This window comes from Haliotis rufescens, unplaced genomic scaffold, assembly GCF_023055435.1.
Source record: "Haliotis rufescens isolate VD_foot unplaced genomic scaffold, xgHalRufe1.0.p SCAF_49, whole genome shotgun sequence".
Lineage (NCBI taxonomy): Eukaryota > Metazoa > Mollusca > Gastropoda > Lepetellida > Haliotidae > Haliotis > Haliotis rufescens.
The window spans coordinates 2,613,169-2,627,530 of NW_025964212.1; the positions used below are offsets into that span (position 1 = coordinate 2,613,169).

At 46.0% G+C, this 14,362-nt stretch overlaps 1 protein-coding gene across 2 annotated transcripts in view; it reads left to right on the top strand.

The window, feature by feature from the left end:
• The window catches only part of LOC124115683 (centrosomal protein of 162 kDa-like), a 50,200-nt gene that overhangs the window by 28,129 nt on the left and 7,709 nt on the right, over nucleotides 1-14,362 (top strand). For both annotated transcript variants that reach the window (XM_048383497.1, XM_048383498.1), the window contains 8 exons: nucleotides 721-974; nucleotides 2,501-2,651; nucleotides 3,309-3,458; nucleotides 4,460-4,621; nucleotides 7,134-7,217; nucleotides 7,596-7,823; nucleotides 9,274-9,490; nucleotides 12,559-12,705. In XM_048383497.1, the coding sequence (XP_048239454.1) occupies nucleotides 721-974; nucleotides 2,501-2,651; nucleotides 3,309-3,458; nucleotides 4,460-4,621; nucleotides 7,134-7,217; nucleotides 7,596-7,823; nucleotides 9,274-9,490; nucleotides 12,559-12,705 (1,393 nt within the window). The remainder of the gene's footprint in view (nucleotides 1-720; nucleotides 975-2,500; nucleotides 2,652-3,308; nucleotides 3,459-4,459; nucleotides 4,622-7,133; nucleotides 7,218-7,595; nucleotides 7,824-9,273; nucleotides 9,491-12,558; nucleotides 12,706-14,362) is intronic.

Consider the following 14,362-nt stretch of genomic DNA (forward strand, 5'->3'; position numbering starts at 1 on the left):
TAGATCAGCATCTACACCCCCTAGTTCAGTATCTACACCCCCTAGTTAAGCATCTACACCCCCTAGTTCAGCATAGACATTCCCTAGTTCAGCATCTACACCCCCTAGTTCAGCATCTACACCCCCTAGTTCAGCATCTACATCCCCTAGTTCAGTATCTACACCCCCTAGTTCAGTATCTACACCCCCTAGTTAAGCATCTACACCCCCTAGTTCAGCATAGACATTCCCTAGTTCAGCATCTACACCCCCTAGTTCAGCATCTACACCCCCTAGATCAGTATCTACACCCCCTAGTTCAGCATCTACACCCCCTAGTTCAGTATCTACACCCCCTAGTTCAGTATCTACACCCCCTAGTTCAGCATCTACACCCCCTAGATCAGCATAGACATCCCCTAGTTCAGCATCAATATTCCCTAATTCAGCACAGACAATATCTCAGTTCAGCATAGACATCCCCTAGTTCAGCATCAACGCCTCCTAGTTCCGCATCGACATCCCCTAGTTCAGCATCGACATCCCCTAGTTCAGCATCAACATCCCCTAGTTCAGCATCGACGTCCCCTAGTTCAGCATAGACATAACCTCAGTTCAGCATGGACATCCCCTAGTTCAGCATCAACACCACCCTAGTTCAGCATCAACACCACCTTAGTTCAGCCTTGAGGCTATCTGCTTGTAATGCGGATGTTTATGTATACATTCCTATTTCCCCAGCTGAACGAGGGGGAGGGGGAGAGCACTGCAAGGAGGAAGCTGGGAGAGGTATTGAGCGGGGATGCTGTTACGAGGGAGCAGCTGACAATGTTGGAACGGGAGATCAAGGACCAGGAGTCTCTCATTGCCGGGTTCCAAACAGAGAACCAACGACTGTATGGCGAAATGAAGGCTCTCCGTGCCAACACACGCTCAGCGGAGGAGAAAATGTTCTCTGAGAACCAGAGACTGATCACAGAAGTCACCAACCTAAAGTAGGTCGATTGTTTGTATCCGTATATCTTTTAATTCTGAAGAGACATCAGACAGTGTTTGTAGTTGGAGGGGGCACGGGTGGCCCAGTTGTATAAGGCGCCGCGATTTGCTGTGCAGAGTTGCGTCCCTTGGGCACACCAGAAACCTATGATTGTGGGTTCGAATCCCGGTTCGCCCCGATTATGTTTTTAGGTTTGTCAGCACCATACCCGTCCTCGGGGGTTTCACCGAATTGGTAAACGTCTGAGACCTGCATCACTTTGGGCTTTCCTCCCACATTAAGCTGACACGCCGTGATATAACTGGAATACTGTTAAAAGCGGCATTAAACCAAACTCACTCACTCACTCACTGTAGTTGGATCAGATTAAGCATGATCTGTCTTTCAGTTCTGAAGAGACATCAGACAATTTCTGTAGATCCAAGTTCAGCATGATCTGTGTCATAGAGCCCCCAAATATGTTTCAATTCTGAAGAGACATCAGACATTTTCTGTAGATCCAAGTTCAGCATGATCTGTGTCATAGAGCCCCCAAATATGTTTCAATTCTGAAGAGACATCAGACATTTTCTGTAGATCCAAGTTCAGCATGATCTGTGTCATAGAGCCCCCAAATATGTTTCAATTCTGAAGAGACATCAGACATTTTCTGTAGATCCAAGTTCAGCATGATCTGTGTCATAGAGCCCCCAAATATGTTTCAATTCTGAAGAGACATCAGACATTTTCTGTAGATCCAAGTTCAGCATGATCTGTGTCATAGAGCCCCCAAATATGTTTCAATTCTGAAGAGACATCAGACATTTTCTGTAGATCCAAGTTCAGCATGATCTGTGTCATAGAGCCCCCAAATATGTTTCAATTCTGAAGAGACATCAGACATTTTCTGTAGATCCAAGTTCAGCATGATCTGTGTCATAGAGCCCCCAAATATGTTTCAATTCTGAAGAGACATCAGACATTTTCTGTAGATCCAAGTTCAGCATGATCTGTGTCATAGAGCCCCCAAATATGTTTCAATTCTGAAGAGACATCAGACAATTTCTGTAGATCCAATTTTAGCATGATCTGTGTCATAGAGCCCCCAAATATGTTTCAATTCTGAAGAGACATCAGACATTTTCTGTAGATCCAAGTTTAGCATGATCTGTGTGTCATAGGTCACTGTAGAACTTGTTCTGTCTGTCATTATTATCCCCCGCCCAACAAAGTTGGCGGGGGATATAGAAACGACACCGTCCGTCCATACGTCCGTCCGTCACGTTTTGTTTCCGGAGCATAACTCATAAACCGTTCAATATTTTTTCATGAAACTTTGCAGGTTTGTCAGGTACATGCTGAAATGGTGCCTTTTGCTATTTAGAAATTTTAGAAATTTTTATTTTTTACGTTTCCATGGCAACAAGATGGACCTAGGTTCCAAACTCTTCTTTTTTTCACAATTTCCATGACAAGTTCCACCTCGGTTAAAAAAGGTTAGTGGCAAACTCTTGTTCCAGTTAAAGAGAAATCTGTGTGTTGTAGATCCCAGCTTGAGCAGAAGGACCTTGCGCTGAGGAACAAGGGCATCATCACAAGTCTCGCAGCACAGCAGCAGATAGCTGCTGGCAACGCAGATGCCCAGCTCGGCGCCAACAAGCTTGTCCAGCTACAGGCTGAACTGACAGAGGCTAAGGTGAAATTACTTTGCAACCAGAGAACACCTGTTTTAGATGATAAAGAGATCAAATAGCTGCTGTGTCAGCTGTAATATGACCCAGAGTGTTGCAGCTCTGAATGTGAGCCTTGTTTTTACTGATACAGAGCTTGCTACGTCAAGTAAATATTGCTCTTCGTGAGCATCAATTAATACAACTGACTAATCACTGTTACACAGTGACATTACTTTACTCATAGCTACCACACATAACAATACTATACTTACTATTGACAGTAATGTTGATCTGATTCATGTGTAAACATAGAATAAGCACTTCTTGGAATGAGTTAGCTCCCTTACATCAAAATACATAGAGATTATTATGCCAGCATGTGTGTTATACTGATTTAACAAATAAATGTCAGAATTTTTGTATTTCTCGAGCTAAAGTGAGGTTAATACATGAATTCTTACTGATCGCGACTGTCATCTTAGAAAACCACTATTGTCGAATGACATCAGCAATCTTCTGCTATGAACTCGTTTATAGTGTGTCGTCATTCCGACCTTACATCACAATAAGATTTGAATGACGTCACAATGCCATCCAGATGATATTTGCATTGCACATACGATATGTATGAAGTCGGTTATTTCTAAGCCTGTGGGTGATACCGTATGGTCTGTGTTCAGAGGCAGAGTGAGATCCAGCAGCGGGAGATGAAGGTCTTGCAGCAGACCAAGCAGGAGCTCGACCTTCACATTCACCAGCTGGTGCGGGAGCGGGAAGATCTCAGTCGGGACCTCGACGCTGCAAAGAAGATCACACCAGAACAGGCCAAGGTAAGTTCAGGTTGATGAAGGACATCAGTGAGGGTCTTGTGACAAAGATGTTCCTAGAACTGTTCAAGGAGAGATGGGGTTGGTAGATCAATGAGGGTCTTGTGACAAAGATGTTCCTAGAACTGGCCAGGGAGAGATGGGGTTGGTAGGAGACCAGTGAGGGTCTTGTGACAAAGATGTTCCTAGAACTAGCCAGGGAGAGATGGGGGTGGTAGGAGATCTGTGAGGGTCTTGTGACAAAGATGTTCCTAGGACTGGCCAGGGAGAGATGGGGTTGGTAGGAGATCAGTGAGGGTCTTGTGACAAAGATGTTCCTAGGACTGGTCAGGGTGAGATGGGGGTGGTAGCAGATCTGTGAGGGTCTTGTGACAAAGATGTTCCTAGAACTGGCCAGGGAGAGATCGGGTTGGTAGATCAGTGAGGGTCTTGTGACAAAGATGTTCCTAGAACTGTCCAGGGAGAGATGGGGTTGGTAGATCAGTGAGGGTCTTGTGACAAAGATGTTGCTAGAACTGGCCAGGGAGAGATGGGGTTGATAGGGGATCAGTGAGGGTCTTGTGACGAAGATGTTCTTAGAACTGTCCAGGGAGAGATGGGGTTGGTTTATCAGTGAGGGTCTTGTGACGAAGATGTTCTTAGAACTGGCCAGGGAGAGATGGGGTTGGTAGGAGATCAGTGAGGGTCTTGGGAGGAAGGTCACACCAGAATTGCAGGCCAGGTTAGATTGGAGGGCCTCAGGGTACTTCAGTCAAGCCAGTCAATTGTGTTTCGGAGGACATCAGTGAGGGGCTTGTGAGGAAGCACTTATCACAGCAATTAGGCCCGAGTGGGTTCTGGAGATATTGGATCTCTGTCAGTGTCGTTCTGAGGAAGATCGTACTGTAACAGCCAGGTTGAGTTAGGGGTTTGGAAGCATCCCAGAGATTGACCTGGCCAGTAGGATCACAGAGCATCTCTTGTGAGCTATTGATGTGAGCTGAAAGTTGGCCTCTGTTGTGTAGGAGCTGAAGGCCCAGCATGAGGAGGAAGTGTCCCAGTTGAGGAGGAAGCTGAAGTGGTATGCAGAGAACCAGCAGCTGCTGGACAAGGGGGCGGCAAGTATGAAGAAGAAAGAGGAAGAAATCAGACAGCTGAAACTGAGACTGGAAGGACTCACAACTGAGGTGAGGGATGATAGGTGGGAGGACAACGTCGAGGACAGACTGTAGGGAATAAGATGAGGGGTGAGGTCATCATGAGGAGGACATACTGTGGGTAGGATGGTGAGGACAGAGACAGACTGAATGGTACAGATGCTGGACATACAGATTGTGGGTGATGACGTGGCAGACAGACTGTACAGGACAGATAGGATGGTGAGGACAGTTGGGCGGGGCTAAATGGAATAGATGCTGGACATACAGATTGTGGGTGATGACGTGGCAGACAGACTGTACAGGACAGATAGGATGGTGAGGACAGTTGGGCGGGGCTGAATGGTACAGATGCTGGACATACAGATTGTGGGTGATGACGTGGCAGACAGACTGTACAGGACAGATAGGATGGTGAGGACAGTTGGGCGGGGCTAAATGGAATAGATGCTGGACATACAGATTGTGGGTGATGACGTGGCAGACAGACTGTACAGGACAGATAGGATGGTGAGGACAGTTGGGCGGGGCTGAATGGTACAGATGCTGGACATACAGATTGTGGGTGATGACGTGGCGGACAGACTGTACAGGATAGATAGGATGGTGATGACAGTTGGGCGGGACTGAATGGAACAGATGCTAGACATACAGATTGTGGGTGACGACGTGGTGGACAGACTGTACAGGATAGATAGGATGGTGAGGACAGTTGGGCAGGGCTGAATGGAACAGATGCTGGACATACAGGCTGTACAGGATAGATAGGATGGTGAGGACAGTTGGGCGGGGCTGAATGGAACAGATGCTGGACATACAGATTGTGGGTGACGACATGGCGGACAGACTGTACAGGATAGCTAGGATGGTGAGGACAGTTGGGCGGGACTGAATGGTACAGATGCTGGACATACAGATTGTGGGTGATGACGTGGCGGACAGACTGTACAGGATAGATAGGATGGTGATGACAGTTGGGCGGGACTGAATGGAACAGATGCTAGACATACAGATTGTGGGTGACGACGTGGTGGACAGACTGTACAGGATAGATAGGATGGTGATGACAGTTGGGCGGGACTGAATGGAACAGATGCTAGACATACAGATTGTGGGTGACGACGTGGTGGACAGACTGTACAGGACAGATAGGATGGTGAGGACAGTTGGGCAGGGCTGAATGGAACAGATGCTGGACATACAGATTGTGGGTGACGACATGGCGGACAGACTGTACAGGATAGCTAGGATGGTGATGACAGTTGGGCGGGACTGAATGGAACAGATGCTAGACATACAGATTGTGGGTGACGACGTGGTGGACAGACTGTACAGGATAGATAGGATGGTGAGGACAGTTGGGCGGGACTGAATGGAACAGATGCTGGACATACAGATTGTGGGTGACGACGTGGTGGACAGACTGTACAGGACAGATAGGATGGTGAGAACAGTTGGGTGGGACTGAATGGAACAGATGCTGGACATACAGATTGTGGGTGACGACGTGGTGGACAGACTGTACAGGATAGATAGGATGGTGAGGACAGTTGGGCGGGGCTGAATGGAACAGATGCTAGACATACAGATTGTGGGTGATGACATGGCAGACAGACTGTACAGGACAGATAGGATGGTGAGGACAGTTGGGCAGGGCTGAATGGAACAGATGCTGGACATACAGGCTGTACAGGATAGATAGGATGGTGAGGACAGTTGGGCGGGGCTGAATGGAACAGATGCTGGACATACAGATTGTGGGTGACGACGTGGTGGACAGACTGTACAGGATAGATAGGATGGTGATGACAGTTGGGCGGGACTGAATGGAACAGATGCTAGACATACAGATTGTGGGTGACGACGTGGTGGACAGACTGTACAGGATAGATAGGATGGTGAGGACAGTTGGGCGGGGCTAAATGGAACAGATGCTGGACATACAGATTGTGGGTGACGACATGGCGGACAGACTGTACAGGACAGATAGGATGGTGAGGACAGTTGGGCGGGACTGAATGGAACAGATGCTGGACATACAGATTGTGGGTGACGACATGGCGGACAGACTGTACAGGACAGATAGGATGGTGAGGACAGTTGGGCGGGACTAAATGGAACAGATGCTGGACATACAGATTGTGGGTGACGACATGGCGGACAGACTGTACAGGACAGATAGGATGGTGAGGACAGTTGGGCGGGGCTAAATGGAACAGATGCTGGACATACAGATTGTGGGTGATGACATGGCGGACAGACTATACAGGACAGATAGGATGGTGAGGACAGTTGGGTGGGGCTAAATGGAACAGATGCTGGACATACAGATTGTGGGTGACGACATGGCGGACAGACTATACAGGACAGATAGGATGGTGAGGACAGTTGGGTGGGGCTAAATGGAACAGATGCGGGCTAAGTGAGGAGATAGACTATGGGGAATGGTGTGAGGACATGGAAAACTGACTGGTTCGTGAGTTTGGAATGGTTTTGGAATATCTTCAAGGTGTCTATGTGTGACAGTCTGTCTTGTTTGTAGACTGGGCGCAAGTTAGAGGAGAACAAGCTGAGGGCGAGAGAGCGAGCCTCGGATGCCAAGAAGATTCAGGACCTCCAAAGACAGGTAGGTTCCATCTTCTTTCATCATTACAGGTAGCACAGTAAAACATCATCAGTTGTGAAATCTCAAGTGAAGCAGATGCTTCAGGTTCTATGATGATGACTTGGCTTTAGCTAGTCACCATATTAACCTCTGGTCGAAGGTTACAGGGTAATAATGCAGCCTTTTGAACATGCTTTAGCGTGTATTCGGCGCATTATGTATATGCAAATGATGGATGATGATGATGATGATGATGATGATGGTTTTTTTATTCCAACTGGACAATACCTAATCAAGTGTGCTTTGTGAGTCCTGATTGTTTCTTGATGTTGTCCTCCTATCTGGACTATTCCGAAAGTGTTGAGCCCCAATTAAATGTCTCCGTTGGTGCTGATGCAGGTGAAGGAGATGGAGCAGATCATCCGTCGCCGCCACCCCAACTCCCTCCCGGCGCTGATGATGGCTGCAGCTGCAAGCGTGGGCGAGGACCAGGCTCCCCCCATCAAGTCCGCGAGTGTCACGGTGCTGGAGAACCGCATCAAGAAGCTGGAGGAGGAACTGGCCAGCAAGGACGAAGCCTCCAACACCCTGCTGCGGGCCATGGAGCAGAAGTACAACAACATCAAGGTGGTTTTCTTGGGGACTTTGTTGTTTGTTGTTGTTTAATGCTCTGGTACATAGGTAGACTGCACTAGTCTTTTCAGATACGGAGGTGGACTCTTTACATTTTAAGATCCGGGATTTTGTGGCAATCTCTGTGGAGATCATGTGCCAGTCTACATTGACATCATGTGTCAATATCTGTGGAGATCATGTGCCAGTCTACATTGACATCATGTGTCAGTCTCTGTGGAGATCATGTGCCAGTCTCCATTGACATCATGTGTCAGTCTCTGTGGAGATCATGTGCCAGTCTACATTGATGTCATGTGTCAATATCTGTGGAGATCATGTGCCAGTCTCCATTGACATCATGTGTCAGTCTCCATTGACATCATGTGTCAGTCTCTGTGGAGATCATGTGCCAGTCTCCATTGACATCATGTGTCAGTCTCTGTGGAGATCATGTGCCAGTCTACATTGACATCATGTGTCAATATCTGTGGAGATCATGTGCCAGTCTACATTGACATCATGTGTCAGTCTCTGTGGAGATCATGTGCCAGTCTCCATCGACATCATGTGTCAATCTCTGTGGAGATCATGTGCCAGTCTACATTGACATCATGTGTCAATATCTGTGGAGATCATGTGCCAGTCTACATTGACATCATGTGTCAGTCTCTGTGGAGATCATGTGCCAGTCTCCATTGACATCATGTGTCAGTCTCTGTGGAGATCATGTGCCAGTCTCCATTGACATCATGTGTCAATCTCTGTGGAGATCATGTGCCAGTCTCCATTGACATCATGTGTCAGTCTCCATTGACATCATGTGTCAGTCTCTGTGGAGATCATGTGCCAGTCTCCATTGACATCATGTGTCAATCTCTGTGGAGATCATGTGCCAGTCTCCATTGACATCATGTGCCAGTCTCCATTGACATCATGTGTCAATCTCTGTGGAGATCATGTGCCAGTCTCCATTGACATCATGTGTCAGTCTCTGTGGAGATCATGTGCCAGTCTCCATTGACATCATGTGTCAATCTCTGTGGAGATCATGTGCCAGTCTCCATTGACAGCATGTGCCAGTCTCCATTGACATCATGTGTCAATCTCTGTGGAGATCATGTGCCAGTCTCCATTGACATCATGTGTCAGTCTCTGTGGAGATCATGTGCCAGTCTCCATTGACATCATGTGTCAATCTCTGTGGAGATCATGTGCCAGTCTCCATTGACATCATGTGCCAGTCTCCATTGACATCATGTGTCAATCTCTGTGGAGATCATGTGCCAGTCTCCATTGACATCATGAGTCAGTCTCTGTGGAGATCATGTGCCAGTCTCCATTGACATCATGTGTCAATCTCTGTGGAGATCATGTGCCAGTCTCTGTGGAGATCATGTGCCAGTCTCCATTGACATCATGTGTCAATCGCTGTGGAGATCATGTGGTAAACTCTGTGTTGCAGTACAAGTTTGAGTCGCGAGTGTCTGACCTGGAGAAGCAGCTGTCCATCTATCAGCGGGTGGACGGGACGGGCGGGGATCTTCCCATCACCCATGGTGCTGCGATGGAGCTGGAGTTGAAGGAGTTGCGGCAACGCTACACGCGGCAGGTGGCTGAGCTGCAGGCCCAGGTTGACCGACTCACTGGGGAGCTGACCAAGATCAACAAGAACCAACACAGTCAGTACCAGCACTCTCACACAGTCTTACACACAGTCTTACACACAGTCTTACACACAGTCGGTGTCAGCACTCTCTCACAGACTTACACACAGTCAGTACCAGCACTCTCACACAGTCTTACACAGTCAGTGTCAGCACTCTCACACAGTCTTACACACAGTTGGTGTCAGCACTCTCACACAGACTTACACACAGTCAGTACCAGCACTCTCACACAGTCTTTCACACAGTCAGTGTCAGCACTCTCACACAGTTTTACACACAGTCAGTGTCAGCACTCTCACACAGTCATACACACAGTTGGTGTCAGCACTCTCACACAGACTTACACACAGTCAGTACCAACACTCTCACACAGTCTTACACACAGTCAGTACCAGCACTCCCACACAGTCTTTCACACAGTCAGTGTCAGCACTCTCACACAGTCTTACACACAGTCAGTGTCAGCACTCTCACACAGTCTTACACACAGTTGGTGTCAGCACTCTCACACAGTCTTTCACACAGTCAGTGTCAGCACTCTCACACAGTCTTACACACAGTCAGTACCAGCACTCTCACACAGTCTTTCACACAGTCAGTGTCAGCACTCTCACACAGACTTACACACAGTCAGTGTCAGCACTCTCACACAGACTTACACACAGTCAGTGTCAGCACTCTCACACAGACTTACACACAGTCAGTACCAACACTCTTATACAGTCTTACACACAGTCAGTGTCAGCACTCTCACACAGTCTTACACACAGTCAGTACCAGCACTCTCACACAGTCTTACACACAGTCAGTACCAACACTCTTATACAGTCTTACACACAGTTGGTGTCAGCACTCTCACACAGTCATACACACAGTCAGTACAAGCACTCTCACACAGTCTTACACACAGTCAGTACCAACAGTCTCACACAGTCTTACACACAGTCAGTACCAGCACTCTCACACAGTCAGTGTCAACACTCTCACACAGTCTTACACACAGTCAGTACCAACACTCTCACACAGTCTTACACACAGTCAGTACCAGCACTCTCACACAGTCTTACACACAGTCAGTACCAGCACTCTCACACAGTCTTACACAGTCAGTGTCAGCACTCTCACACAGTCTTACACACAGTCAGTGTCAGCACTCTCACACAGTTTTACACACAGTCAGTGTCAGCACTCTCACACAGTCTTACACACAGTCAGTGTCAGCACTCTCACACAGTCATACACACAGTCAGTACCAGCACTCTCACACAGTCTTACACACAGTCAGTGTCAGCACTCTCACACAGTCATACACACAGTCAGTACCAGCACTCTCACACAGTCTTACACAGTCAGTGTCAGCACTCTCACACAGTCATACACACAGTCAGTACCAGCACTCTCACACAGTCTTACACAGTCAGTGTCAGCACTCTCACACAGTCTTACACACAGTTGGTGTCAGCACTCTCACACAGTCTTACACAGTCAGTGTCAGCACTCTCACACAGTCTTACACACAGTCAGTGTCAGCACTCTCACACAGTCATACACACAGTCAGTACCAGCACTCTCACACAGTCTTACACAGTCAGTGTCAGCACTCTCACACAGTCTTACACACAGTCAGTACCAGCACTCTTATACAGTCATACACACAGTTGGTGTCAGCACTCTCACACAGTCCTACACACAGTCAGTGCCAGCACTCTCACACAGTCTTACACACAGTCAGTACCAACACTCTTATACAGTCTTACACACAGTTGGTGTCAGCACTCTCACACAGTCATACACACAGTCAGTGTCAGCACTCTCACACAGTCTTACACACAGTCGGTGTCAGCACTCTCACACAGTCTTACACACAGTCAGTGTCAGCACTCTCACACAGTCTTACACAGTCAGTGTCAGCACTCTCACACAGTCTTACACACAGTTGGTGTCAGCACTCTCACACAGTCTTACACAGTCAGTGTCAGCACTCTCACACAGTCTTACACACAGTCAGTGTCAGCACTCTCACACAGTCATACACACAGTCAGTACCAGCACTCTCACACAGTCTTACACAGTCAGTGTCAGCACTCTCACACAGTCTTACACACAGTTGGTGTCAGCACTCTCACACAGTCTTACACACAGTCGGTGTCAGCACTCTCACACAGTCTTACACACAGTCAGTGTCAGCACTCTCACACAGTCTTACACAGTCAGTGTCAGCACTCTCACACAGTCTTACACACAGTTGGTGTCAGCACTCTCACACAGTCTTACACAGTCAGTGTCAGCACTCTCACACAGTCTTACACACAGTCAGTGTCAGCACTCTCACACAGTCATACACACAGTCAGTACCAGCACTCTCACACAGTCTTACACAGTCAGTGTCAGCACTCTCACACAGTCTTACACACAGTCAGTACCAGCACTCTTATACAGTCATACACACAGTTGGTGTCAGCACTCTCACACAGTCCTACACACAGTCAGTGCCAGCACTCTCACACAGTCTTACACACAGTCAGTACCAACACTCTTATACAGTCTTACACACAGTTGGTGTCAGCACTCTCACACAGTCATACACACAGTCAGTGTCAGCACTCTCACACAGTCTTACACACAGTCAGTGTCAGCACTCTCACACAGTCTTACACACAGTCAGTGTCAGCACTCTCACACAGTCTTACACACAGTCAGTACCAGCACTCTCACACAGTCTTACACACAGTCAGTGCCAGCACTCTCACACAGTCTTATACACAGTCAGTACCAGAACTCTCACACAGTCATACACACAGTCAGTGTCAGCACTCTCACACAGTCTTACACACAGTCAGTACCAGCACTTACACACAGTCTCACACAAAGCTTTACACACAGTTTACACAGTCAGTGTCAGCATTAGCTGTATAGTACAATGACTCATTTGATCACACTCAAAGCCTTACACATACATCCAAACAGAAATAATGGCCATTATTAAGTATGAAGATCACAACACATTTTGCTATTAAGATTGGGCATGTTATACAACAGAAATCGTGAATGCTGTCATTATTGCATTATCCTATCTTTAGACCTGATGAAGAATGACACCTCTCGAACCCCTGAGTCAGACCTCAACCAGCAGGTGGCGCTGCTGCAGCAGGAACTGGATGAGAAGAAGCATGACCTCCATGTCCTTTACACGTCCCTGGAGAGACTCCGCAAGGAGAAGACTGGCGGTGAGCAGGACCGACTAGTTGTCACAAGTGTTGTTATGAGGTTCAGATAGTTTCATATTTAGTCTCATGAGGGTTTGAAGCCTTCAACATTAATCTTATGTAGCTGAGAAGACTTCGGTCTTAATCGTATGTGGTCAAGAAGCATTCCGTGATAATCTTATGAGGCTGAGAAACATTTCAATAATAATCTTAAGAGGTTTAGAAGCATAAGCTTTTGTATGATGAGGTTAAAGAGTTGTATGATGAGGTTAAAGAGTTGTATGATGAGGATAAAGAGATGTATGATGAGGTTAAAGAGTTGTATGGTGAGGTTAAAGAGTTGTATGGTGAGGTTAAAGAGCCATAGAATGAGGTTAGATAGTTATATAGTGAGGTTAAATAGTTGTATGATGAGGTTAAATAGTTGTATTAGAGGTTAAAGAGCCATAGAATGAGGTAAAAGAGTTGTATGATGAGGTTAAAGAGTTGTATGATGAGGTTAAATAGTTGTATTAGAGGTTAAAGAGCCATAGAATGAGGTTAAAGAGTTGTATGATGAGGTTAAAGAGTTGTATGATGAGGTTAAATAGTTGTATGGTGAGGTTAAAGAGCCATAGAATGAGGTTAGATAGTTATATAGTGAGGTTAAATAGTTGTATGATGAGGTTAAATAGTTGTATTAGAGGTTAAAGAGCCATAGAATGAGGTAAAAGAGTTGTATGATGAGGTTAAAGAGTTGTATGATGAGGTTAAATAGTTGTATTAGAGGTTAAAGAGCCATAGAATGAGGTTAAAGAGTTGTATGATGAGGTTAAAGAGTTGTATGATGAGGTTAAATAGTTGTATGGTGAGGTTAAAGAGCCATAGAATGAGGTTAAAGAGTTGTATGATGAGGTTAGATAGTTGTATAATGAGGTTAAATAGTTGTATGGTGAGGTTAAAGAGCCATAGAATGAGGTTAAAGAGTTGTTAATGAAGTTAAAGAGTTGTATGATGAGGTTAGATAGTTGTATAGTGAGGTTAAAGAGTTGTATGATGAGGTTAAATAGTTGTATTAGAGGTTAAATAGTTGTATTAGAGGTTATAAGAGCCATAGAATGAGGTTAAAGAGTTGTATGATGAGGTTAAAGAGTTGTATGATGAGGTTAGATAGTTGTATAGTGAGGTTAAAGAGTTGTATGATGAGGTTAAATAGTTGTATTAGAGGTTAAATAGTTGTATTAGAGGTTAAAGAGCCATAGAATGAGGTTAAAGAGTTGTATGATGAGGTTAAAGAGTTGTATGATGAGGTTAGATAGTTGTATAGTGAGGTTAAATAGTTGTATGGTGAGGTTAAATAGTTGTATTAGAGGTTAAAGAGCCATAGAATGAGGTTAAAGAGTTGTATGATGAGGTTAAAGAGTTGTATGATGAGGTTAGATAGTTGTATAGTGAGGTTAAAGAGTTGTATGATGAGGTTAAATAGTTGTATTAGAGGTTAAAGAGCGATAGAATGAGGTTCAAGAGTTGTATGATGAGCTTAAAGAGTTGTATGATGAGGTTAGATAGTTGTATAGTGAGGTTAAGAGTTGTATGATGAGGTTAAATAGTTGTATTAGAGGTTAAATAGTTGTATTAGAGGTTAAAGAGCCATAGAATGAGGTTAAAGAGTTGTATGATGAGGTTAAAGAGTTGTATG